The sequence below is a fragment of the Lepidochelys kempii genome, chromosome 2 (genome assembly GCF_965140265.1).
Source record: "Lepidochelys kempii isolate rLepKem1 chromosome 2, rLepKem1.hap2, whole genome shotgun sequence".
In the NCBI taxonomy this organism is placed as follows: domain Eukaryota; kingdom Metazoa; phylum Chordata; order Testudines; family Cheloniidae; genus Lepidochelys; species Lepidochelys kempii.
The window spans coordinates 205,162,582-205,187,856 of NC_133257.1; the positions used below are offsets into that span (position 1 = coordinate 205,162,582).

The window sequence follows — 25,275 nt, forward strand, 5'->3', positions numbered from 1 at the left end:
CCTGATTTGAAACAGCTCAAAGTTGGGACAGTTTGTCTAAAAACCTTTAATGACATTTGTACTATGGCTCTCTTATTAAGTTAATTATTAAATAAATGGTTACAGGAAAGGAGCATACCCTTAGTTCATTGGTTATCAGTTTATCCCAGGTAAAGTATCCTGCTATCTGCAGCAAAGCCATCATACTTCCCTAACATACTGTGCACTGGGAAGCCCAAATGAGATGGAGCAGAGAAATGCCAGTAGTGCCAGCTACAAGAGATCAAAAATAATGAGTCAAACCCTCTGAAGAGATACAAAATCATGAGGTGATTTAAAAAAAAAAAAAAAAAAAAAAGGCTGTGGGAAGGGGGAGGGGGTGTTGGTCTCTCTTCTGGTTTTTGAACAAGTAGTGTTATTTACTCGCCCAGATCCATTGAGTAAGGTGATTTTGGCCCCTCCTGAAGGAGCTCTCAACCACACATCTACCCATCCCTTGTCCAGCAATTAATTTTACCCCCACTAAGCCTTTGCTCCCCCCATCATTTCAGCTGCCCTCATTCTCCATCAGTGCAACACTCCATCAGTTCAGCCGCACTACCTGCACCCCATCTTTTCAATCTTTATCAGTTTAGCACACCCATCCTCCTCTCTTCTCGGTTCACTTACAATTTTTAATTTTGATTTTGTTATGAATCCATTGCTTGCTGTAGTTTGACTGTGACACAAGCACTTGGCCTGGACACTTAAATAAGAGTCTTCGATGCCTTTTTGTTAAGGGCCTACTCAATGCATTTTTCCCACTAAGGGGAGGGGAGAGAGACTTTGTCAACCAACCAGAACACACAGTGTTTGGCTTCAGTTCTATAGTAGGGAAATCTGTGCCTGACTACACAATGATTTTAAATTTTAGACTAAACATAACAGGATAGAAGAACTTTCTTATCTATTACCGAGGAAACAAATAACCAATTTGGTACAAGACCTGGAATCTCTTGAAACTGTTCTCCCACCCTAGACTATATGGATACACAAGGGTTGGATTGTGTATTACTGTTTGCCTGGGGTGATGTTTTTCCCCCATAAATTTTATTGTTATACTTTTATTCACAATTGACCACTGTATTTGTTAAGAACATGCTAGTAATCTTATATTTGAATCACTATTGAAATGCCAATTAAAATATAGTTTGGTGGGGGGAAAAGTTAATTGTTTAAAAGGAAAATATTTATAATAGAAACCTTGTTTTTTAAGACCAAAGTGTAAGGATCTATTGTAATTACATCCTACTGGAGAACAAGCAATATGCATAAGTGATATCTATCTTTTTCTTGAGATCTTGATGTGGTATTATTGCACTTCAACCTCTTTGTTTTTATGTGATTGTGTACTTTATTAGGATTTAAGATAGGCACACTACACAGAAGAAATTTCAGAGATCTGATCGTTGTGCATCAATTTTGGAAATAATTCAGGTTTTTTTTAATTCTTATTTCAGAACATTGAATACATGTTTGGTATTGTTGGTATTCCAGTGACTGAAATTGCAATTGCAGCCCAAGCAATTGGAATAAAATATATAGGAATGAGAAATGAACAAGCTGTAAGTATATATGTTGTGGACTAGTCATCCTTCCTTTTCTTTTTGTATTAGCTATATGTTTTACAGTTGAATCTCTGCTTTATAAATACCTTTCAGGTGCCCATGAAACACTCATAAAATCTATGATTTTGGTAATCAGGAGCTTACAATAGAGTACCCAAACTCAACAGGAGTGCAGTAGCACAGAAGCTTAGCTTCATGCTTTTGGAACTCAGGAGTTCTGCAGGACTGGAACCTGAGGCTCTGTACTTGTTGGAGTTCCCAACTCCTGCAGCAGTTTTAATCAGTGCTAAGGTAGGGGTCATAAGTAAGGTTGCGATTTAGTCACAAGTTAAGGAATCCGTGACTTCCAAAGACCTCTCTGACTTCAGCCAGAGCTGGCTGGGAGCTGCAGGGTTGCCTGCTGAGGCAGGGAGCTGTGGGGAACCCCCACCACCATGGGCAACAAGGGGGACCCCAACAGCTTGGAGCCACCAGCGGAGGGGGACCCTGGAGCTCGCAGCCCACCGGCAGATGCCTAGGCTCCCCATTTTGTCATGGATATTTTTAGTAAAACTCAGAGACTGGTGTGACATTCTGTACCTTGGAGGAGCATATTGTAAACCCCATATTCCTCATTTTCATATGATCGTGATCTTACCTTACAAGGCATGCTTTATATGTATTGGGGGGGGGGGAAGGTTATGATCTGCTGAAAGTCATTTCTCTATCCATATATGTGTATCATTAATGCATATGAAGTTATGAGAATTGTATTGTATGGTGGTCACCAAAACATGCTGTAAGTTGGGAAATCATCCAGATATTAGCTCCCCAGAATCAACAGCAAGGAAAGTAACCAACGCCAAGGCGGGGTGTCAAACAACCCATCAACAGCCATTGTCCAGCAAGGGAACTACAATGCAATGATACCCTGGTGTGGCCTCATGCAGGTGAAATTGCTCAGCCTTCCCTGCAGAGACTCAGCAATGCCCCCCAGACATGCCTCGACTTGTGCTCCCCAAACACATGGACTGAGGGTATAAAACAGACAGTGGACGCGTACTGGGCCCTTCTCCTGCCCTCCACCTTCGCTGCAAGCAACTAAGACACTGAGAAGAAGACAAGACTCCAACAGAGGAGAGTGGCACAGGTTTAAGGAACAAACCTGTATATTAACGACTGTAATATCCAGTGGGGTGAGAAAAAATGCTTAGTCTAGATGTTGCCCAATCTAATAGGCTTGAGAGTTTAGACTGCATGCTTATATTTTCTTTTCGGTAACCACTCGGACTTTCTGCCTATCACTTAATACCACTTAAAATCTATCTTTGTAGTTAATAAATCTGTTTGTTCCACCTGAAGCCGTGCGTTTGGTTTGAAGCGTGTCAGAGATTCCCTTTGGGATAACAAGCCCGGTACATATTAATTTCTTTGTTAAATTGATGAACTCATATAAGCTTGCAGTGTCCAGCAGGCATAAGTGGACACTGCAAGATGGAGGTTCCTAGGGGGCTGGAGGTATTGGCTAGTGTCCAAGGAGCAGCTTACATGCCAGAGACTGTGCGTGAACAGCCCAGGAGTGGGGGCTCTCACAGCAGAGTAGGGTAAGGCTGGCTCCCAGAGTCAAGGATTGGAGTGACCTAGCAGATCACCAATCCAGATAACACCAGAGGGGATGTCGCAACCGGTCACGGGCTTCCGTGAATTTTTCATTATTGCCTGTGCCCTGTTTGTGACTCTTACTAAAAATATCTGTGACAAAATCTTAGCCTTAGTCATAAGTGACCTTTGTTTTACTGGGAGTTTCGATAAAATTGGTGAGTGTTCCTGGAGTTTGTGTTCCAGGGTCCCAGCAATAGAAATTAGAAATGAAAAAGACTTATTAGGTCATTTACTCCATCTCCCTGTATGTGCACAATTGTTCTCTCTAATACATTTTCTAGTGTTCTGTGCACTGTTTTAAACATACTAGGTGATGACTTCAGCCCCTTCCTTTGGGAGACCTTTCTGCAGTCTTACATATTTCACTGTCAGTTTATGCTCACATTTAGCCTAAATGTTCCTTTTCTTAACTTCATTCATTGTTCTTTATCCGCCCCCACCCCGTTATCATTAATTCCTCATTCTTTCAAATGTTTTTAAAGTGTTATGTCCATCATTTCAAATTTCCTCTTCTCTGAGCTCTTGCTATACCTTTCTGGTAGAGGTGGCGATAGATGAACATCTGATCCTATGTTAAGTTGAGCTTTGTTTTCAATGTGATTAAGAAAAATGACTAAGTGGTGGGTCACATTTCTCTTTCCATTGGTAGCATATTTGTTCTGTCCCAGTGACCTCTTGCACCGGCCACATTAATGGAGCACATCAAAACATTCCTGTTTGCTTATTGCAACTGTATCACGTAAGCGTGAATGGGAGTCAGTTTAATGATTTTGCCCAGGTGCCACTTAGGTTTTAAAGATGAAATCTAAAAAAAAAAAAAAATTAGATTTGCCAATTAAATATTAAAGCCAACATGTGAATGGTATTTAATTAGGATAACTGCTTTTTATTTAGCTTAGAGAGTGATAACTTACTAAGTTTAACACTGGGTTCTTCTCAGGTCAACTTGAAACTTGGACAGTATTTCTCAAATCAGGAAACTTAGTTATTCTTAGCCAATCAACAAGTGTATTCATTCATCAAGACTCATATGGGTGTATAATCAATAGTTCAAGTTTAGATACACCAAATGTTCCAGTCATTTACTGAACACAAAATATACATGCAGTCTTGCAAGTGATTAATATAGACCAGCGATGGGGTCCAGCAGCTATATCATAGAAGACCATAAATCACCAAGATTACATTTACTTATCACTTATCAGTCCTTCAGTATTTATTGCAGTTTAAATGAATCTCCTGGGAATGAGGATGCACCTTGATTTAAGGAACTCTTATGAATGTGCTCCCTGCTACTTCTGGTATTCAATTTGAATACATCAAAAGTAATGGACTAAAGTTATTGTTTGAGGCACTCCAAGGCCAATTTACTTTGTTTTGCAAAGGAATAACAAGTGTATAGTATCACTTAGTTGAAATACAAAATTTGGTTCCTTCAGGTCTCATTAGAAAGAGTACAGATTCAACAAGGTACCTTTCAGTTACTTATATACTAAAGAACATGAAGTGACATACAGTCTCTAAAATGAAATCTTCCAACTTCTGCTCAATCCTAGTTATGCTTAGGACAGGGGAGAGCTGGTCACGTGGTTGGTCCAAGTGTCTGGTAGCTCTTTATGAGTTCAACACCTTCTTTGGTGGGCTCAGAAAACTCTGAGGTCCCACCTGCTGACCTCAGTTTTATACCTGGTTTTCAGTAATTATTGAAGAGGGCTGACCCTCTTATTTCTATTGGACCCTTCTCATACGGGCACTCAGATTTCTGTTTCTCTGCTGTTTCTGTAGATGGCATCAGTGTATAAGAAATTTCTTTGATCCTTTTCTTGGATTCTTTTTATGGGTTTTTTTTTTTTTTCATTTCAAGGAATCTCTATTAATCCAGACTATTAATTGGAATTAATTGTCCATCTTTCTCTTAAAACTAATTAAGATGTTTTCCCCAGCAACTCCAAGTGCAAGGCTGTTCCAAAAGCTCACTTCTGTGATGGTTAGAAACCTTTTTCTAATTTCAAGCCTGAACTTATTTATGGTCAGTTTATACCCGTTTGTTCTTGTGCCTCGTGTTTACCCCACAGTCTATTTATAGAGAGCAATCATCAGGACTGGATTAACCCATCCTTGAGCCCTAGGCGAACAGACACTTCTCTACTCCTGGGGGATTCTGCACCAAAAAATTAAATTCTGCACACGCTATTTTAAAATTCTGCATATTTTATTTATCAAAATAATGCAATATAATCACTTTGGTTCCAGTTATTTTGGTAATTTATTTAAACTACAATACAATGGTTGGAGAATGAAAGTGGGGAGCATTGGAGGAAATCCCCAAACCCCTGTGCCTAATAGTAATGTAGATAGGTTTAACCCTTTATTTCTAGTTATTAGTCAACAAATACATGCAGCCGTATGCTGAGTGTTACAACACAGGCAACTGAAGAGCAAGTGAGGACTGGGGAATCAAACTCTCAATTTATATTGGCGACTGACCATCTCCAGAAAAGGAATTAGCAAACAGTTCATGGAGCACATTTTGATAAGAAATTTTTTTTTTCAGTCCAAAAAGTTAAACCGGTTGTTATCACTGAAGCACCATAAGCATTTATAAGGCTCTACTGTCCTTACAGCACTCTGACAATGTAAAGGAGCCTTAAAACTTTTACACCTGTTTTATACTCCTGGGGGAATTCACAAAGACAAGGGGAATAATTCACTAAGCAGGCAGCCTGCTACATTCTGCTCTGCCTGAGGGGACGGAACCTGTCCCACACCTACCTACCTCAGAAACAGCCTGAAGCCCTGCCCCTCCACACTGAGCATGTCGCAGTAGCAAGCAAGAGGAACGCAGTCTGTCTGTCTGTCACATACAGGACTGCCCAGCTCCCCCTTCCCTGTCCCCCCCGCACCCCCACTCCCCCCGAGTGATTTACATCTCTACTGGCTGCTCCGGGTATCTGAACCAACCTGCCTATCCTGCCAGGAAGGGGCATGTGACCACTTTTTCAGCTTCCCTGGCAGAAGTCATTTTTCTGTGGGGAAGCAAAGAAATCTGCAGGGAACATGAATTCTGCGCACGTGCAGTGAGACAGAACTCCCCCAGAAGTAACTTCTCTGAGCCTAGTGCAGAGGGGTAGCCCCAGTAGTGGGGAAGGGGGTGTTGAAGAGCGACCTACCCCACATTCACCTGCATCAGTGGCTCCCTCCTCTGGGTGTTGCAGCCTGCCATATGGGGTCACAATTCCACTCAAATTTGGCCCTGCTGCCTCTCCATCATTTTGGGGAATTTTTCACTTTTAAAAAATAGCTAAATTTCAAAATGAAAAGTCAAAATGTTTTGTTTTCAATATGGTCGAAAAAAAAACACATAAAAAAATCCAATTTTTTTCAGCTGAAACCATTTGCAGAATGTGGCCCAAATTGTGAATAGTTTTGCTGCCCCAAAAGTGCATGTTTCTGCAAATTTACTATTTGTTGCAAAAATTTTGTTCAGCTCTAATATTTAAGTTAATATATAACAGGAGTGCAGTCACTGTTTGTTGTTGTTGTTGTTTTTGTGAAAGAGAAAGTGCCTTGGCCTGTACTAAGTTGTGTACAGCGTTCACCATAAAATCTTTACGATTGCCATCACAATGATGTTCACAGTATTACCCTGTACTTGGTACAGGTAGCGCTGCAATGTTATCCACTTGAAAAAGCAAAACTGAAAATTTTAAAGGCAATCGCTGTATCTGAAGTAGTATTTTACATGCTGTTTTATTTTGCCACTCATTTAGAAAATGTGTTGTTGCCATGACACCTGGCTTCTGAGGTACAAAGAACTTTGTTAATGGAACATCCACTCCAAATGTCATCTGTAAACATTTGTACATTGACATGTTTTCAGCAGAAGGGGAAGAAATTTGTCACATTAATACTCAAGAAATAGATGACAGTTCATTTATGTTTTTCTCATCTCCTTGTAAAAGATTTGTGAAAGTGTACAAACAGTAGAACATATTCTACAGTTATTTTCTGTCAAGTTCCCTCAATCCGCATTGAGGAAAACAAGATGTAAATGCTTATTGCTATTATAGTAAATTCCAGATGTTCACCGTATGACCAGTTCATCGGTGGCCAGAAAAGCAACTTAAAAAAATACAAAAGGAGCCCAGATTTATCATGGCATCAAAAAAAAGTCAGAGGATAAGGAGGGGCAGTTTGACAATTTTCTGGCCTCATTGTCCCAGGGAGCACTGCTGTACACAAAAGACTGGGCCAAATTCATCAGAGTCTAAGTTGTGAAACCTACACCCTCTTCTGGCCCTCTCTGTGTAATTTACATTCCCTTGGATTTGTATCTGCTTACCAATGTGTAATTTAAATCTCCTTACACATAATTTCTGAATTTGGCTCATGGAGTCTAACGATATCTAGTTGGAATGACTTATACCCTCCTGTTAGTTGCCTTTCCTATTTATGTCCCACTGCCAACCACTTAGCCTCTAAGACCGTAGAAATTTACTTGGGAAGACCGGTTTTCCAACATTTTCAGCTGATTAAGCCTTTAGGTAAAAGTGATCATTTTAATGACCGAAGCACATTCAGTCTCCTATTTTAAAACCCATCTTACAGATTCTATTGATGCAATATCCTGGTGCAATAGCAGGTGGGAACACAAAAAAAGGAGATGAAAAAAATAAATGTCATCAACCTCCATGACATGAATGAGCATGCAGAAGAAGAGTCTGGAGGGAAAAGGAGGATGCTTGTTTTTGTGTTTCCACGAAAGTGTGTAGTCACTCAGCCTTTGGCTACAGACCCCTAGCTAAAGGGTATTTGCAGATCCTTGGGAGTGTCCTGTTTAATAGTGTATACAATGCACCCTTACTCATAACCTTTGGAAGGGATGGCTATGGGATGTTACCTTAGTGTAAGATCCATTAATCAGAACAATTCTTATGTTTAAGCTGCTAATTAATTTAAATTTTATGATTAAAAGTTTTGGTATGTGGAGAAGCTGAAATGTGGATATGTGTAAGTAACCTTGTGTGCTCTTCAATAGGCTTGCTATGCTGCCTCTGCTGTTGGGTACCTGACAGGAAGGTAAGCTGCATATTTATTTTATATAAAACACGGGAATTGTTTGAGCTAGGGCATTTTCAGTTCTATTTTTGGAAATGATGTATGAGTTAAGGCAAATGGAGTAAGACTGTAAAGCTAAAGGGTGCCTCTTCGTAATGACACAGGAGAAGTGCATAGATGTATCTATATTTACACAGATTGAGTGTAAATATCTGTATATCATTTTGCATCTATTAACTTCCTTAACCTAAGTTGAGATTTAGCCACTAGTGACTTCAGGAAGTTAAATTATCCGTTGAGGAATGGAAGTGAGATTAGTTTACAGTTTCAGATAAATGAACTATATGCTCAAAAATGCACCATCTCAGTTAGTCTTATTTGAGGTAACTAAATCAGTTATTTTCATGTATAGAAACCCACCAACATTTTGTTTCTTAAAACTTACATCTAAGTTAAAATTGGCCAAATGAATTTCTTTTCAGTTTGGGAGAGGGGCACAATAACATAACTAGTATTTAGAACATGCATGGCACGTAGCCCTGCTGTATTAATAAATATTAAGTGAATGATTAAGCTCTATACTCAAAACTGTGTAAGGTTAGCACTTACGCAAGCTGCATGTTATTGCATGGAGATGCTGTTGTGATAGTTGGAACATAAATCTAGAGTTACAGTTAGCAGTTCACTGCTGCATCAGCTTTGCTGTCGATGTAAGTCACAACGCAAGAACAGTGACGTGCACAAATTGAGTGGTTAAGTCTCACTGGGAGAGAGACAACATTGCCACTCTTATAACTTTTTCTTCAGTTTTACTTTCTCTTTAACCTCCAAATACTAATGCAACACCGTAAGCCCAAGACACTCATATAAAAAAACTAAAGCTACCACCGTTTACTGCAGTATGGGAGGTGTGCTATGTCTTTGTCAGAGGATGGGAGATCTGCTACACCTTCGTCCATTTCAGAGTTAGACATATGACATGAAATATTGATAGTTTGATTTTTCTTCTCTGAATAAATGTTTAATAAAGAGCCCAGTTTTCTGTTTTGCCATGTAAAGGGTCTGTAAAGCTAGTGGAACTGGCCACTCTATCACTGCCATAAAACGTGTTCCAACTTAGCATAAGGCCAGCGTAATGGCTCTGTGATGACTCTTCCCCACCACAACCCCATAGCCACTGGTGTAGGGGGCAGGGCCAGATTGCTACCATACTCTAGCTATTCTGTGCTACAAGAATGGCCCCTTAAGGGCTGTTAACTTATAGCCAAGTATAGTTAGAAGCTGCTCTTACTAATGTTGAGGATGAGCTGAGAATAGCGGAAGCACAAAGATATCTTAATGCCACTTTCCCTTGATCATTGAGCAGGATTCAGGTGGAATGGAAAGTGGAATGGAAATGGAGTGTTCAAGGGGACACTGTCAACCTGAAATCTAATCAATACCAAATATGAATTAATAGTAGCTTTCATGTTCTGTTGATGCTCCTGAATCCCTCTGCACTGTTTTTTATAATTGTTTCCTTATTTAAAAAAAAAAAAATCTGTCCTCTGTTGTGTCAATTCTCCACCCCACCCCCCGCTCCCCCCACACATATGTATAAAGTTAGAGGACTGTTTATAAGAGGGGAAAAAGTGAAACCAACTAGACATAGTGCTGTAAAATGCAGAAAATAAACACACTCCTTTTTCCAGTTATAGTGCCTGTGTTACTTTTAACAACTGAAGGCTTAAAAAAAAATCAGACAAAATGATGTTTTTAGGTCGACGCTGTCCCTTTAAGTGTTCGGTATTAATGTTGTCTTCATGTAGCTTTATATATTATGAATTATTCTGTAAAGGGCCCAGTACTCTGTACACATCCTACCCTCCTACTCTATTGAACTCCTCTGGGTGCTGTATATTTTAATGAAAAATTTAAATACATTTAAAACTCCTAAAATCTTAAAAAATAAATATAATTTAATCATGGACATCTGACAAAGAGATGGGGAGAGAAGGCAAAATGGAGAGGGAAAAGTCTCTCTCTCTCTCTCTCTCTTTCATATATATATATATATATATATATATGGCTAGCAGTGGTGAAATTAAACAAAACATCTTCTAGAATACAAAATATTTAGGATTTTAAAAGTGAAAAGAAATGAGACAGATTTCAGGGACCGCAAATTCCTCACCCTAAGATCCTTCACTTACATTTCAGTGTTCTGTGATGGAGAATCTTAAAAAGAAGGTGGCTTGAACACACAAACCCATCAGGCTGAGATTCAAGGGGATGTCTCAAATACTCCCTGGATCTACATCATTAAATATCAGCAGTGGCAATTTAAATCAACCAATAGAGGCAACCAATGCAGGACACCCTGGGTGAGCACAGTATGATCATGGTAGCTCAAGCCAGGGACTAAACCTCCCACTGTCTTCCAAATAATAGGCTGCCAGTGATGGAGCAGATGTGGTTAAAGGCAGTCACAGTAATGGAGCTTTTTGACCACCAGGGCATAGGTCAGAGGTGGGCAAACTTTTTGGGCCGAGGGCCACATCTGGGTGGGGAAATTGTATGCAGGGCAGGGGGTTGGGGTACAGGAGGGAGTGCGGGGTGTGGGAGGGGGTGCAGTGTGCAGGAACGAGCTCAGGGCAAGGGATTGGGGCAGAGGAGGGGTGTGGGGTGTATGAGAGGGCTCAGGGAAGGGGATTGGGGTTCAGAGGGGCGCAGACTGCAGGAGGGGGCTCAGGGCAGGGGTGCAGGAGGAGTGTGGACTGCGGGAGGGAGCTCAGGGCAGGGGGCTGGGGTGCAGGAGGGGTGTGGGGTGCAGTGGGGGCTCAGGGCAGGGAGTTGGGGTGCAGGGTGCAGCAGGGGGCTCAGGGCAGGGAGCTGTGGTGCAGGAAGGGTGCAAGATGCAGGGAGTTGGGGGGTAGGGGTGCAGGAGGAGTTTGGGTGCAGGCTCTAGCCCGGCTCCGCTTACCTAAAGTGGCTCCGGGGTAGCAGCAGTGCTCACCGGGGGCCAAGGCAGGCTCACTGCCTGCCTGCCCTGGCCCCATGCTGCACGGCTCCAGGAAGCTGCTGGAACCACATCCCTGTGCGGCCCCTGTGCGGGACAGGGACCCACGGGGCTCCACGCGCTGCCCTTGCCACGCCTCCAGGTACCTCCGCTGAAGCTCCCATTGGCCGCAGTTCCCTGTTCCCGGCCAATGGGAGCTGCGGGGGGCGGTGCCTGGAGGCAAGGGCAACACACGGAGCCCTTTGCCGCCCCCAATCCGGGCCACAGGGATGTGGTGCCGGCAGCTTCTGAGAGCAGCGCGGAGCCTGCCACACCATGGGGGGGGCAATCCCACGGGCCAGATCCAAAGCCCTGAGGGGATGGATCTGGCCCGTGGGCCGTAGTATGCCCACCCCTGGCATAGGTTATGTGGTCCTGAGCTAACTACAAGTGCAGCCTGCACAAGTTGCAAAGCTGAAGAAAACTACTTTCATACCTTGTCCACGTGTTTTGTTTTGTTTTTCATAAAGAGGATCTTGGTAAAGATGAATCCTAGGGCTGGTCTACACTAGAAAGTTAGGTTAACGCAGCTACACCCCTCGGGGGGGGTGTGTGAAAAATTCACACCCCTGAGAGATGTAGTTAACCTGACCCAAGCTCCAGTATAGAGAGTGCGAGGTCAACGTAAGAATTCTTCCTAGCTACCACCTCTCAGAGAGGGGGATTTACTACTGCGACAGAACTCCTTCCGTCGCTGTAGTGTCTACACTGCAGCGTTTCTAGTGTAGATATAGCCCTTGATTCCTAATCTGCCTCTCTGGCTCCAAGCTCATCCATCCATATGATGCAATTTGACTGTCGCTCTCTAAAAATTTAATATTCTTGAAGTTGAGCATTTTTCTAATTCTTGTTTGTACTGTATTTGATGTTCTGTATTTTTCATTTTCCTTCTGATCTATTTTGCCTCTAGGCCAGGAGTATGTCTTGTTGTTTCTGGTCCAGGTCTCATACATGCTCTGGGCGGAATGGCAAATGCGAACATGAATTGCTGGTAATGTGACTACATTTCCTCTATCTAATTCTAAGTATTAGCACAATCATTGTCCAAACTGATATTCAGATTTTTTTGGTTTATTGCTCTTCATTGCAGATATTTCTGCCTTTTTGATATTTAATAAAAAATTTCTGTCATTGGAAATGAGAAGTGAATTCATTTTTCTTCAGTACAACTGATCTCATTTAGTTTTTCTCATTTTCAGAGATAAAAATCCTCCTGCCTTGCTACATCATATGTTCAGTAAAATCCAGTTATTTACTGTGTAATGTACCCAGATACATGTAAAAATCGAGGTGGTAGTAACCAGTCTTCTGATATTCTGTTGATGAGTGCAGTTGGTAGAAGCAGCTCTGAATCCAAAAAGAAGCTTACAAATGCTTTTGGGTTAATGACTGCCTCTCTTCAGAGGTGAACAAATTGGCCTATGTAATAACAAAATGTTTGGTTTTTGATGCGTGTTGTTGAACAGTTAAATGTTGAATTAAATGAAGATGACAGTGCAGCAGCAATAGTGTTTACCCCCACAAGTCTTCGCACCAATATGGCAACCTTAATTGGCCTGTGAATAAAAATAAAGTTGCTGAGCGAGTTACATGAAACATTTTCGGAAGAAGATCACATAGCACTAGGTACATATGCACCAGACCATAAAGTTAATAAACAGTTGGCTGGCAAAGAGCAAATAGTGACGGTTTTAAAAGATTTTCGTATGTAGGAAGCAGTGTTTGCATATGCTGACAGAATCACCTGATGGAGAGAAAACTTTGTAGTTTATCGGATAGGGTCCAAACTGCTTGTCACACAAGAATTGGCTACTAATACTTGGTTATATATGAAACTGCCTGAACAAAAAAAATCCTGGTGTGACTTTGCTTTTAAATAATTGATGAGTTTGGTCACTAGGAAGAAGCTTTCATATCGCTTTGGTTAATTTGTAAGACATATTTGGCTGATGTTTGCACTTTCCCTCTGAAAATCCAGTTTGGCAGAGACTGGTTGTGCGTGCCTGATTTAATCTTGCACAAATCTGAAGCCTTGGCAGAAGATGAGGAAAGTGGATTATCCTCTAGCTTGACAGAAGATTTGATAGCATCGTGAGAATCAGATCAATCTACACGCTAATTGACTAACCGTTAGTCCAAGATGTTTATGGTTTTGTCCCTTACACGTAGTAGGTGTCATGGAAATAGATGCATTCATTCAGTGGTGAAAAATCCACATCCCTGAGTGCCTTAGCTATGCCGACCTAACCCCTGATATAGACACAGCTAAGTCAATGGAAGAGTGCTACTGTCGACTGGGGAGGTGGAGTTCTTAAAGAGATGCGGGGGGGAAACGCTTCACTGTAGTCTGTGTTCACACTATGGGATTACAGCAGCATAGCGATGGCACTAGATTGCCCATCGTGTAGACATGTAGTCTCTATCCCCTTTTCCAGCAGAGATACAGACCCTGAATTATTTTATTTATTTATTAATTTAGTGTTAGTAACTCAGAAATAATAATACACCTTAAACCTCAGTCTAAGCTTTTCTCACTGAGCTTGGCTGTTTCTATGGTTTCTCTCCGGGGTCCTCTCTGTCCTAATTTCCTGCAACAAGCAGTGACTCTTCTATACCTTTAATGCTCTGGTTGGAATTAACTGGACCCATCTGCCAGCACAACTTGCCAGTATTTACCTTGCAAGGTTTTAACATCTGAAGGTGAAATCTTGGCCCCACTGAAAGCCCATTGACTTCAGTGGGCCAGGATTTCACTCTGGGTACGTCTACTCTGCCAAAAAAAAAAAAAAAAAAAACCACAACAGCAAGTCTCGGACATGGGTCAGCTGAGTTGGGCTTGTGCTAAGGGGATAAAAAAAGAAGTGTAGGTGTTCTTTCTCAGGCTGGAGACCAGGCTTTAAGAACCCTCTGCCCCTCACTGAGTTTTGGAGCCTGGGCTCCAGCCGAAGCGGGAACGTTTACACTGCTGTCTTTAGTCCTGTAGTACGAGCCCGAGTCAGTTGATCCAAGCACTGAGACTCGCTGCCATGGGGTTTTTGTTTCTTTGCAGTGTAGATGTACCCTCTGAGAGTCTGCTACCCTGTTACTAATTGCTATGTAAGCTCAATTAAAGTAGACACTTAAGAAGCTCTTGTAAATTATGCTTGTAAGAGGGAAAACCTTTCATTCTTCGTCCATTCAGAAAAAATATAATCCATTATTAAAAATGATCTACAGTATTCCCTGCTTTTGTCAGCATCATTTTGAGTGCATATAGTTTTATTATGGTGTAGCTGCCGTGAAAGATTGTATTATTGCTCATGACAATTAGAAGATTAAACTCCAGATAAGAGCAGCACTTCATAATGCTACTGTAACCTGTGGTTGCATCAGTGTTTCTTCAGCTTAGCTAAAGGTCTCATCCTACAGACACTTACTGCTGAGCAAAATACTCAGCAATGTGAATAGTTCCATTAACTTCAATATTCTCCCTACCTAACCTGCTCTTGACTGCGGCTAGGCTGCTCACAGTAGTAAGTGCTACTATTGGTAACATTTAAGGGAGTATGCCTGTAGAAATGTACAATGAATTTATTTGGGGGGATAGGGAATGTTTCTCAGGGCTGTGTTTTGTTTTGGAAAAGTCCTCTTAATAGATGAAACTTGGAAAAGCTAAATGGAATTGGCATAGGACTTGTCATCCTGAAGTGGACCAATGATGTAACTAGGTTGTTGTCCTTTTTCTGATGTCAGCCTATTATCTAACGCCTCAGAGGAAAGTAAAGTACCACCACCCAACAAAATAAAACATCCAGAATGGTAAAAGTGGGTGTTTTGTATGCTTCAGATCTGTTTTCCATGGGGATTTTTATTCGAGATGAGACCAAGCTACAGTGTTCCAATCTCAGCATTCCAAAACTTTTGGATCAGAAGTTTTAATTTGGCTCACTATAGAGAAGTGGCCTGCTTGTGAAATTAAGGTTTAGATCCAAATGTCCCCAGTGGTGTCCAGGATTGGAGTTATGTACTGGGGGATCTCTAGTTTTGCCTTTTAAAGTACTCCTATTATGCATATTCTAATCAATAAAAAGGATTTACAGAGGAAAATGTTTTTGGAGAAAAATCCTGGAAAGCTAATGGAGTGCAATGCTGGAGTTAACCTTACTCAAAAAGCAGATTAAGTGGCCTTCTCATATTAACTCATCATTTCACAGCTTATAAAATATCATACTGACCTAGAAACTGAATGAACTAGTTTTCGTCCTTCCTGGGAGGAAGGCATTTATAACTTACAGCACTGGTTTTAAGAATCTGTCCCACATGAAGATGTATTCCATGTCTCATATTAACATTCTCTTCTACACACTCTGTCTCTCTCATTCACTATATATAGAACTAAACTAATAACATAAGCATCTATGGCCATGTTAAAATGTTGCTCATCTCTCTCTCCTTCAGGTGCATTGTAAAAATTTGATGTGATAGAAGCATAGCCATCACTGAAAAATGTATGGCCAATTGTTGCTGCATGACTTATCTGCAGTGCAGGAGAGGGCTCTACGCTCAGTGCAGATCTCTAACCTCTCTTTGAGAAAGGAGACTTAACTAAATTCCTTATTCTAATGACTGTGCACTGTGGAAGAAATGTAATTGTAATATCCTAAAGGATACTAAAAAGTTTACTCTTTGGCAAATGAATGCTGTTTAGAGTCTGATATAAAGTGCTGATGTCCCTCTACTCCTATTGAGGTCAATGGAAACTGAAGGTGCATAGTATCTCTGCAAGAAGCATTAAGCGATAGGCAGGATTGGGTCCTAAAATATATATCTTAAGAATCAGATTTTTGATGTGTTTGTTGTTGTTTTGGGGCTCTTTTAAAATTTGCTTTTAAAAATAAAATATTTTTTATGCTTGTTTCAGGCCTTTGATTGTTGTTGGAGGCTCCTCTGACAGGAATCAGGAAATCATGGGAGCTTTCCAAGAATTCCCACAGGTACACAGATATATAACTTTCTGCATAAAGGCTTCAGGTAAATAAATGGAGGCAGATCCTCAGCTAGTGTAAATTGTCATTGTGCCACTGAAATCAGCTGTGGATCTGCCTTTCTGAGTTTGTGGGAATTTGTAACTTTTTGCTTTCTGGAAGGCTGGCTGTTTTTTGTCACCGCATGTAGAACACCCATTCATACTGAAGTAAGACAGAAATCGGCAAGACGCGTCATTGAATCCGTTTTGGTGACTAAACTAATTTCTTTTCATGATAAAGATTCTCTTTTTTCTATGATAAGAAAGGTAGAGTTTGTCACATGCTTCTTTGTAGCGTGTTGCATTACAAGCTGTTGTAGGCATTGATATTCCGTGGAATTTATTTCTTTTGTAAACAGTAAATGTGAATTAATCGCCACAGCACTTTTATAAAGAAAAGAAAAAAGTATGTGATTCTTGTAATGTTTCCTTTTTCTTTTCTTTTTTTTTTACTTCTGCAGGTTGAAGCTTGTAGGCTATACAGCAAATTTTCTGTCAGACCCAGCAGCCTAGAAGCTATTCCTGCTGTTATTGAAAAGGTACAAAACAGTACATAGCAACACATGGTTAGCATTTAGACAGCTTCTCTTTAATTCCTCAAGTTTTGGAAATAGTTATCATTTAACTCCCTAATCCTACAAATTTACTACGGGCTTGTTGATTAGTTAAGTCGCTATAAACACTTGGGCGATCTTTCCCATATGTTAGTTCATGGAATAAGGTTACAAACAGCATATGGGCTCAATCTGACTCTCACTGAAGTCCACAAGAATCTTTTAGTTGACTTCAATGGGAGTTGGATAAAGCCTTGAAAAAGACATTCTGTGTGACAGAGGTGCAGGAGTTAGGACTGCAGTATGTACTTCATCTCTTCAGTTTTGGCTGTGAAGGAGTATTGCTAGATGCTCGTTTTGTGAGATTTAGGATTTCCACAGAGACATCCTTATTTTAGCTCTCCAGGATTAGGTTTGAAAAGTCTCATGCCACTGCTCCAGCACCACAATAACCCTGTCAACTTAAATCCTGTCACAAGCAATACTGTTTCCAGAAGTGCCAGTTCAGCACAGTAGCATCTATGGAACAGGAGCACTGGTGTCCTAAGTAATAGAAGATGGCGGCTTCAAGGATCATGCTACTTTAAACAGAAATTCAGCAGGAAATTTTGACTTAGTAACTGCAGATATAACAGCTGATAGTGTTGCTGTCTCCGTGTAAATGAGGCAAAACATTTACAATCCAAGAGCTTCTGTGCACTGGCTCACTTCAGCTGGCTTAAATGGGGTAGGAGGGAATTTAAAAAGTTAGGTTAAAATAGCCCATTATAAATTGTGTCCAGGAAGATTTTCCTGCAGGTGCATAGGGAATAAGACAGTGCACTTTCTTCATTACACTGAGTTTTGTTTTTTGTTTTTTAAGTATTAAGATTTTTAAAAATTCTCTTAAACAGTGATTAAAATGGTGCTCTTCTCTTCTCTCAATAAATCTAGGCAGTGAGGTGCAGTACCTATGGTCGTCCAGGTGCCTGTTATGTTGACATGCCAGGAGACTTTGTAAATCTACAGGTGAACAAGAGCTCTGTCAAGTGAGTACAAGTTACTTGGATGGGTGAAGTTGTTAGATACAGAGTTTTTCCTACATAATCTTTTAATCCATTGGTCATTGCATTTAGCCAAAAAATCTGTTTGAAGTAATATATATAATTTATAAAAAAAAGTTATAAAAAAAAAGTTTCTTTTTAAGGAAAGGTTGCACAACCTACCATTGGGGCTTGAACACACTGAAATTATATTACTTGCAATCCAGCCTATGGATGTAGTAGTCTATTATGTCATGCAGCAGTGAATTTATAAGAAGTGAAATATTATGACAGTATTGTTATGCCATTATGTAAAGCAGTGGTACATTCTCACCTAGAATACTAGGGATATATAGAAGAAAGATGAGTTCAATGATCGGCAATGAATTGCTAGGAGACATTGAAAAATATATATGGTGAGAGATTGAGAATACAGGGACTGTTTACATTAGGGGAGGAAAGCACTTAGCCCTATTCCTATTCAGGAAAGCATTTAAGTACATGTTGAAGTCCCATTGACTTAATGAGGTGGCATTTGAATGGCAAATATTGTGTTAATTGAGGTAGTCCTGTGATATCAAGTGCTAGGTTTTGCAGTCTTATATGGGGACACCGTAGAACCTGCAATTCAGAAGGTGGTAGGGGAGGTTTCCATTGCATTCCTCCTCTTCCCCTGCCCTCTCTAGGACAACTGTGAAAATCTTGAACCTTTGGCAGAGTTCTCAAGAAAATATCATCTCTTTTTTTACTTTTGTCAAAAGCGATGGGGAGGAAACTAGAGTGGGGCAGCCTTTGCAGCCATTTTATTGCTATAATGAGAAGAGAGGGTTTGTGCAGGGAGGTAGCTGCCCACAAATGAGAGAGAGGAAAGGAAAGGTTCAGAATGCCAGGCTTTGCCAAGACAAATAATTTGATTTAAAATGACTATATATGTGTTAATAGAAATGTGCATAGGTTATTAGTTCACAGTGTAATGCACATATAAAATAAGGAGATATTAAAATTAGGGGGTTTATTTTTGCAGCATGCTAAATATTTTGCTTGTTCTATGGAGTAGCTTATTCTCAGAAAAATTTGGTTTGAATATAATGAGCAATTTTAAATTTTGTTTGTAAAATAAAGTTGCTGTTCTGACAAATATCATGAACAGTTTAAAATAAACTCTGTTATTTTACAGTGAGTGACTGATTTTACCTTTTGATAATTGCTTGCTTTCCATTGCATTTCCTTTGAAGATGCTGGCCTGTCTGTCTTTCAGATATGTTAAATGCTGTTTGCCACCTCCTGTCTGCACAGCTGAACACTCTGCTGTATCTGTAGGAGCATCTATCCTTGCGCGTTCCAGACAGCCTCTCCTAATCATTGGCAAAGGTAACATGATTTGATGTAGCTTTGAACTTTACCACATGTTGGAAAGAATAGTGACCAAAGTAATATTTCTCTTAAATTTAAAGCATCTCTTTTCCTTTCACTGTTTATAAAATAACATCTTTAAACTTGGAACTAAAATCTGTTTTTCTACTGGAATATTTTTTTCCTCTGTCTTGTACATACACTGACTTGCTCTAGATTTTCCCTTTATTTTTTCTTCTAGAGTAAGTCAAGTCAATACAATACACTGAATCTATATGGAAAATAAATGGGTAAATATTGTCCTAAGTGTAAAGCCTGTTCCAACCAAAGCTTAAACAAACCCTGTTTGTCAAAATGTAAAAGTCCCTTCTCTGACATATACCTGTCTAATACCGTTGCATTCTACTGTGAGAATCAGAACACTGAACCAAAGTGATCTTTATTATTTGATTTGTACTCACTGAATATGCCAGACTACCAGAGCTGGATCATGAAACCCACTCTGTAACCATACAACAGCTGCTGCTGCCATTGCTATATTACAGACTTTCCACTACACTCTGCCAGTGCACTTCATTTCTGATCTAGAGGTGGTCCCTCTATGGATCAGAGGGTAGTTCAGACTCCATGCACATTCAGTCATTTTGCCTCTCTTCGATGCTTTTTGTGATGAAGACACACATCCTTTTGTGATGAAGACACATTTCTGATGCTTTTTGTGATGAAGACACACATCCACCAGGAATTGAATTGAAACCAATTTATTTCATAAAGGCCACTGAATTCCTAGGCAGTTACTAGAGAGCTGGCTGAATATGAACAGGTGAATGAGAGATGGAAGGCTCTGATATCAGAGAGCGAGGTTCTATATTCTCACATAAAGAGAAATTGAAAAATTTTGGATTGTTTACTCATAGAATGGAGACAAATATGTGACATGATAAGAGTATATAAAATAATGAATTGTATAGAGAAGGTAAATTAGGAGCATCTCTTCTCCCTGTTCTGTAACACAAGACCAAAGGGATATTCAATGAAATTGAATAGTGGGACATTTGAAACTGATGTAAGGAAATACTTTTTTCCACACAATGCGTAATTAGACGGCAGAACTCATTGCCACAGGATGTTGCTGAAGCCAAAAATACAGCAAAATTCAAAGAGAAATTGGACATTTGTATGGATAACATACATATCCAGAATTGTTGTTGTTCAATGCTAGCAAAAAATTTGCTAAGGATATAAAACCTCATTCTTCAGGTTTTAAGCCAATTATCCTCTTTGGGGTCAAATTATCCCACATCTGCTTATTATGGGACTTCTTGCACCTTTCTCTGAAGCACCTGATGATCACCTTTGTTAGAAACAAGGTATTAGACTAGATGGACCACGAATCTGATCCACTAGAACAATTTTTATGTTCTTCCTACCAATCACCAGAGTTCTCCAGTCCTCTAAAATTGGACTTGTTTTCTAGTAGTCAAGATCTTGCAGATGACTAAATAATCAGAGCGCTTTTGTTGGCACGTCCATTCAAGTGCTTAGGAGATGGTCTGATTAAAACCCAAGAGAGACCCTAAAGTCACTTTTCAAATATTTTAATTGCAGTGCTTTCTACTGTGTATGCTAAATGTCTAGCGCCCTTATTTCCAAGCTTCGGTCATTGGGAGACCTCATAATTCCTGTTAGGTAAAGGTGTCTTTAGCTGCTTCAGTGTAAAGCATGACACACAAATTACTATGTTACACACAAAAACTCAATGTTAAAAGGCCATTATCAAGGTTGAAAAATCAAGTACTTGAAAGAAATGCCAGAATCAAGATTACCTGTGCATCCTTAATTCAGGCCCCTTGTGTGTGCGCATTATGATACAGTTGTTAATTACATGATCGTATACTTTTTTTTTTTTTTAACGCTCATTCAGTGCATAGGACAGACCTGGGAATGAATCAGGGCTGTGTAGTGAAGAACAGTGCCGTTATCTGTAGGCCCGTTGCCTCTTTTGTTGCAGAAGTTGGAAGGTGTGTGGTGAATGAGGCAGGGGATTGCAAGAAGAGAAAGGATGGTCTCATGATTAAGGCAGTTGAATGCTACCCTGGGGAACTGGAATCTATCCCTGCCTCTGCTACAGAGTTCCTACGTGATCCTACGCAGGTCACTTAAAAAAAACTTTTCACAGATGGTCAATAATTATGTGTCTTTCATTTTCTGGGTGCCTGACTTGAGATCCTGAAATCTGATTTGAGAAGTGCTGAGCATTTACAGCTGCAGCTGAAGTCAATGGGAGCTGTGCTTTGAATATATGAAGTGCTATATACTCTGAAAAAATCAAGTCCCAGGTGCTTCAAAGTGGGCACCCAAAATTAGTGGATTCTATTGACCTTTAATGTCTGTGATCTCAGATACCAGTCTTTAAAATGAGAATAAAACCCTTCCATCTTACTGTGAAAATAAAGTAGTGTTTGTAAAACACTCAGAAACTATAGTAACAAGCACCATAGAAAAACCCATTGGGAAAGTAATCTGTTTTCAGAGTCTGGTTTGAATAGTGTACAGTATATAAGGATTAGGACCACACATTGAACAGTGAGGAGAAAATAAAATGGTGCTCACTTAATGAGCAACTATGCACTATTCATTTTGTGCACTGACTGACATTGGTGTGGTGGAAAAAATAGCATGTGATCTTGTTGTTAAATACTTCATCGTAATGCATACACATTGCGGGGGGCTGTACAGACAACGTTAATTCTGCTATTTCCTAACTTTCCAGTGCTTGACCTTGCAACCGTAATTTTCTGTTAACATAGTTTTTGTGTGCGTAATTTCCTAAGTATTTAAAAAACAAATTGAAAAACAGAAATTCCATCATGTTGACATACATGTGGTTCATGAGCAGGGTTAGAACCTTTAGATTTACAGCAGAGACCTCCTCCACTTGAGCTAATGGAATAACTATAGCAATAGTAGATTATCATTCTCTGTGTGGACCAGATGAGACGCACAGTTTGCAATGGATTTCACAGATGCTTGTTGGCAGCAGAGGAATGATGAGACTCATGAATCCTAGGTTCCATTCCAGGCTCTGGAGAGGAGTGTGCTCTAGTGGGAACAGATTCTTCTGCTTCTACACCCCAAGTTTTTGACCCCTTCTGCCCCGTTCCCTGCAATGTGACCGTGTCCCAGTCCTATCTCTTTCCTGTGCCAAATCACAGGGGTGCTAAACTTCTCAGAGAAAGGATTGCCAGAATTTTATACCATAGGCAAAACAATGTGTTTTTCCCCAACCTCTTTATCAGAAACAGCTAAACCATTTTGGTGGAAATTTTTCTGAACACATCCTGCCTGTGGCAGACACCTGCCATGGAAAGTCTCAGCCAAACAGTTAACGTTTGGCAAGTTACAAGCAACTGAAAACAGGGTTTTATAATGGGAAGTGTCAGGCTGTCTTAATAATAGGCAGTGCTACCAGCCCCATCTATATAATATGATGATTTAGGTTAATTGAAGAGTATATGTTTTAGAGATCACACTGTTCTCCTGTTTTAGAGAAACATTTAAGCATATTTGTAATTTTAAGCATATAAGTATTTCTAAATCAGTGGGACTATTCACTCACATGCTTGAAGATAAGCCCTTACTTAAGCACCTTGTTTAAATGAGGCCATGAAAAGACATAATTAGAGATCACATTAAACCCTTCTTTATACTTTGTTTCCTGTAGGTGCTGCTTATTCACGTGCTGAAAACAGCATCAGAAAGTTGGTGGACCAATGCGGGCTACCATTTTTGCCTACCCCAATGGGAAAAGGGGTTGTTCCTGACAACCATCCAAACTGTGTAGCTGCAGCCAGATCCAGGTCAGTATAAACCAAGGCTTTGCTTCCAATCCTATCTTCTGGGAAACTAATAGGAACATACCATTAAAGATACAGCAAATTGCAATATGTTACAGATACTGTGGAAGGCCTAACACAAAAAGCAAAAAAAAGTTGAAGTGCAGCTGCATTTCGTGCCCTGCTTTATGGCAGTGGATAAAGCCAGTAGCGTTACACAGCTTGTGTCAAATGCTGCTTAGAACTGAATCCGGGGTGAAAGCTTGGGAGTCACTAGTAAGTTTTGGCAAAAGCTAGGCTGAATTCTTTTGAGTTACGTTTTGTTGTATAAATATTAAGCCTATATCAGACAACATAGTATTTTTAACATGTAGTTTATAGCACAAAATGAAGTATGTAAACAAGTTACATTACATGTAGCAGAAAACTACTGGCATTTTCAGTGTTCTGACCTTTAAGGCTATAAAGGTTTATATAAAATGGAGTATCACAATTCAAATTTTGCTTTATGCAGCCTCGCTTTTATATCATTTGTAGTACATTCCAGTTTAATTGAACTAGGGTCTCTGTAAATCCTTTAATTGTATTGAAGAGACATATATTGAAGATTGTGTTTTAAAAAAATAATTGTAGTCACCCACAAATGAAGGTGAGCTTACTTATAGAGCACTTGTAGGTATGTGTGTACAGTGGGCTTACTTTGCAGCTGAAACTCCTATATACTTAAATGTAAACAAAGTTGTGTGTTGAGCAAAATACCGTCATCATTATGGAGTATGTTATTAATAAATCTGAGAACTTAAAAACTATACCTGAGGTATTTTGCTCAGCAGCTGGGCCACCTTGGGCATACACACCAGAAGGCTGAATTAAGGTTGCATGTAGGCTGACCAGACAGCAAGTATGAAAAATCAGGACAGAGGGTGGAGGGTAATAGGCGCCTATATAAGACAAAGCCCCAAATATCAGGACTGTCCCTATAAAATCGGGACATCTGGTCACCTTGGTTGCGTGGTCAACCTTCATTCTGGTATTTTCTAATTTTTGAGTACTTGACTTTGCTACCTCAGAATTCTGTTAAAGTAGAGTTTTTGTTTATTTGTTTTTTGCTCTAATAATATTTACTTTCACAAAATGAATGCTGTTTTAGAAAGAACTTAGTGCTTTATTTGGAAATTCAGAAAATCTTCTGCTTATATAAACTAAAGAGACAGTTTGTATAAAAGATTTTTAGCTTGCTGAGCTAAACAAATATAGACTGGAGGGAAGCAAGATTTGTTATTTTATTCTCCTAAATGATAGGGCTGCTGTGCTATCTGGAACTATTGCCATTTTTGAAAAGCAATTAAATATAAAAAATATTTACATTTCATGTTTTTCTCTTGTTTTCCATTATTAGGGCATTGCAACATGCTGATGTAATAATATTGTTTGGTGCCAGGTTGAACTGGATTTTGCACTTTGGACTTCCACCAAGATTTCGACCAGATGTAAAGATTATCCAGGTAATCTAGGAAAATAATTTGAACAGCACCCTCTGTAGGTTAGCTCTCTCTCTCTGTAATAAGCTGCTCTTTCATGTGATGATCTTTGTCATATTGACAGTGCAGTACAATGCATGTGATCACTGTAGTTCTCCAAAATAACTGTTTTTATTTGTTTTTAATTCCCTTGATATTTTCAAAATCAATATAATGTTATTCCGAGCATATAGGACTTGATGCTGCTCCCACTGAATTAATGGCAAAGCTCCTATTCAGTGCAATAGCCCAAAGATTGGGCCCATAATGCATGTGAACCATGTATAGGACTATAATTTCCTTGGTCAGAAACAAAGAGTTATGAAATTGTGGAATTGTTCATAATAATGGATCCCTCTCTCAGTAGGATCCTTTAAAAACATTATCTTGTATTTACAGTCAAAGCAAGCAAGATCTTGCTGCTCACTATCCGAGCCTGACCACTTAGAAACAATGAGAGTAGAGGAGGAAAGGCTACTTAACAACTGAATACTTCTGGCAAACTGTCTGTATTAGGAAGGGTAGGATATAAACACAATTTTACCCCTCCCCCATTTCAAAATATTGTAAACCATGTGTCCAAGGGCAACAGTCAGTTCTGCTCTCTGATTAGCTGGCTTTCAGTAGTCTGAAACATAAGTCCTCATCTGGTCTCCTCCAAAG

The 25,275-nt window shown here is 39.9% G+C and overlaps 1 protein-coding gene across 3 annotated transcripts in view; it reads left to right on the forward strand.

Moving 5' to 3' along the window:
* HACL1 (2-hydroxyacyl-CoA lyase 1) overlaps positions 1-25,275 on the forward strand; it is a 33,521-nt gene that overhangs the window by 1,630 nt on the left and 6,616 nt on the right. For all 3 annotated transcript variants that reach the window (XM_073333569.1, XM_073333571.1, XM_073333570.1), the window contains exons 2-10: positions 1,479-1,583; positions 8,266-8,306; positions 12,233-12,313; positions 16,223-16,295; positions 16,789-16,866; positions 17,815-17,909; positions 19,162-19,274; positions 22,981-23,116; positions 24,492-24,597. In XM_073333569.1, coding sequence (XP_073189670.1) covers positions 1,479-1,583; positions 8,266-8,306; positions 12,233-12,313; positions 16,223-16,295; positions 16,789-16,866; positions 17,815-17,909; positions 19,162-19,274; positions 22,981-23,116; positions 24,492-24,597 — 828 coding nt within the window. The remainder of the gene's footprint in view (positions 1-1,478; positions 1,584-8,265; positions 8,307-12,232; positions 12,314-16,222; positions 16,296-16,788; positions 16,867-17,814; positions 17,910-19,161; positions 19,275-22,980; positions 23,117-24,491; positions 24,598-25,275) is intronic.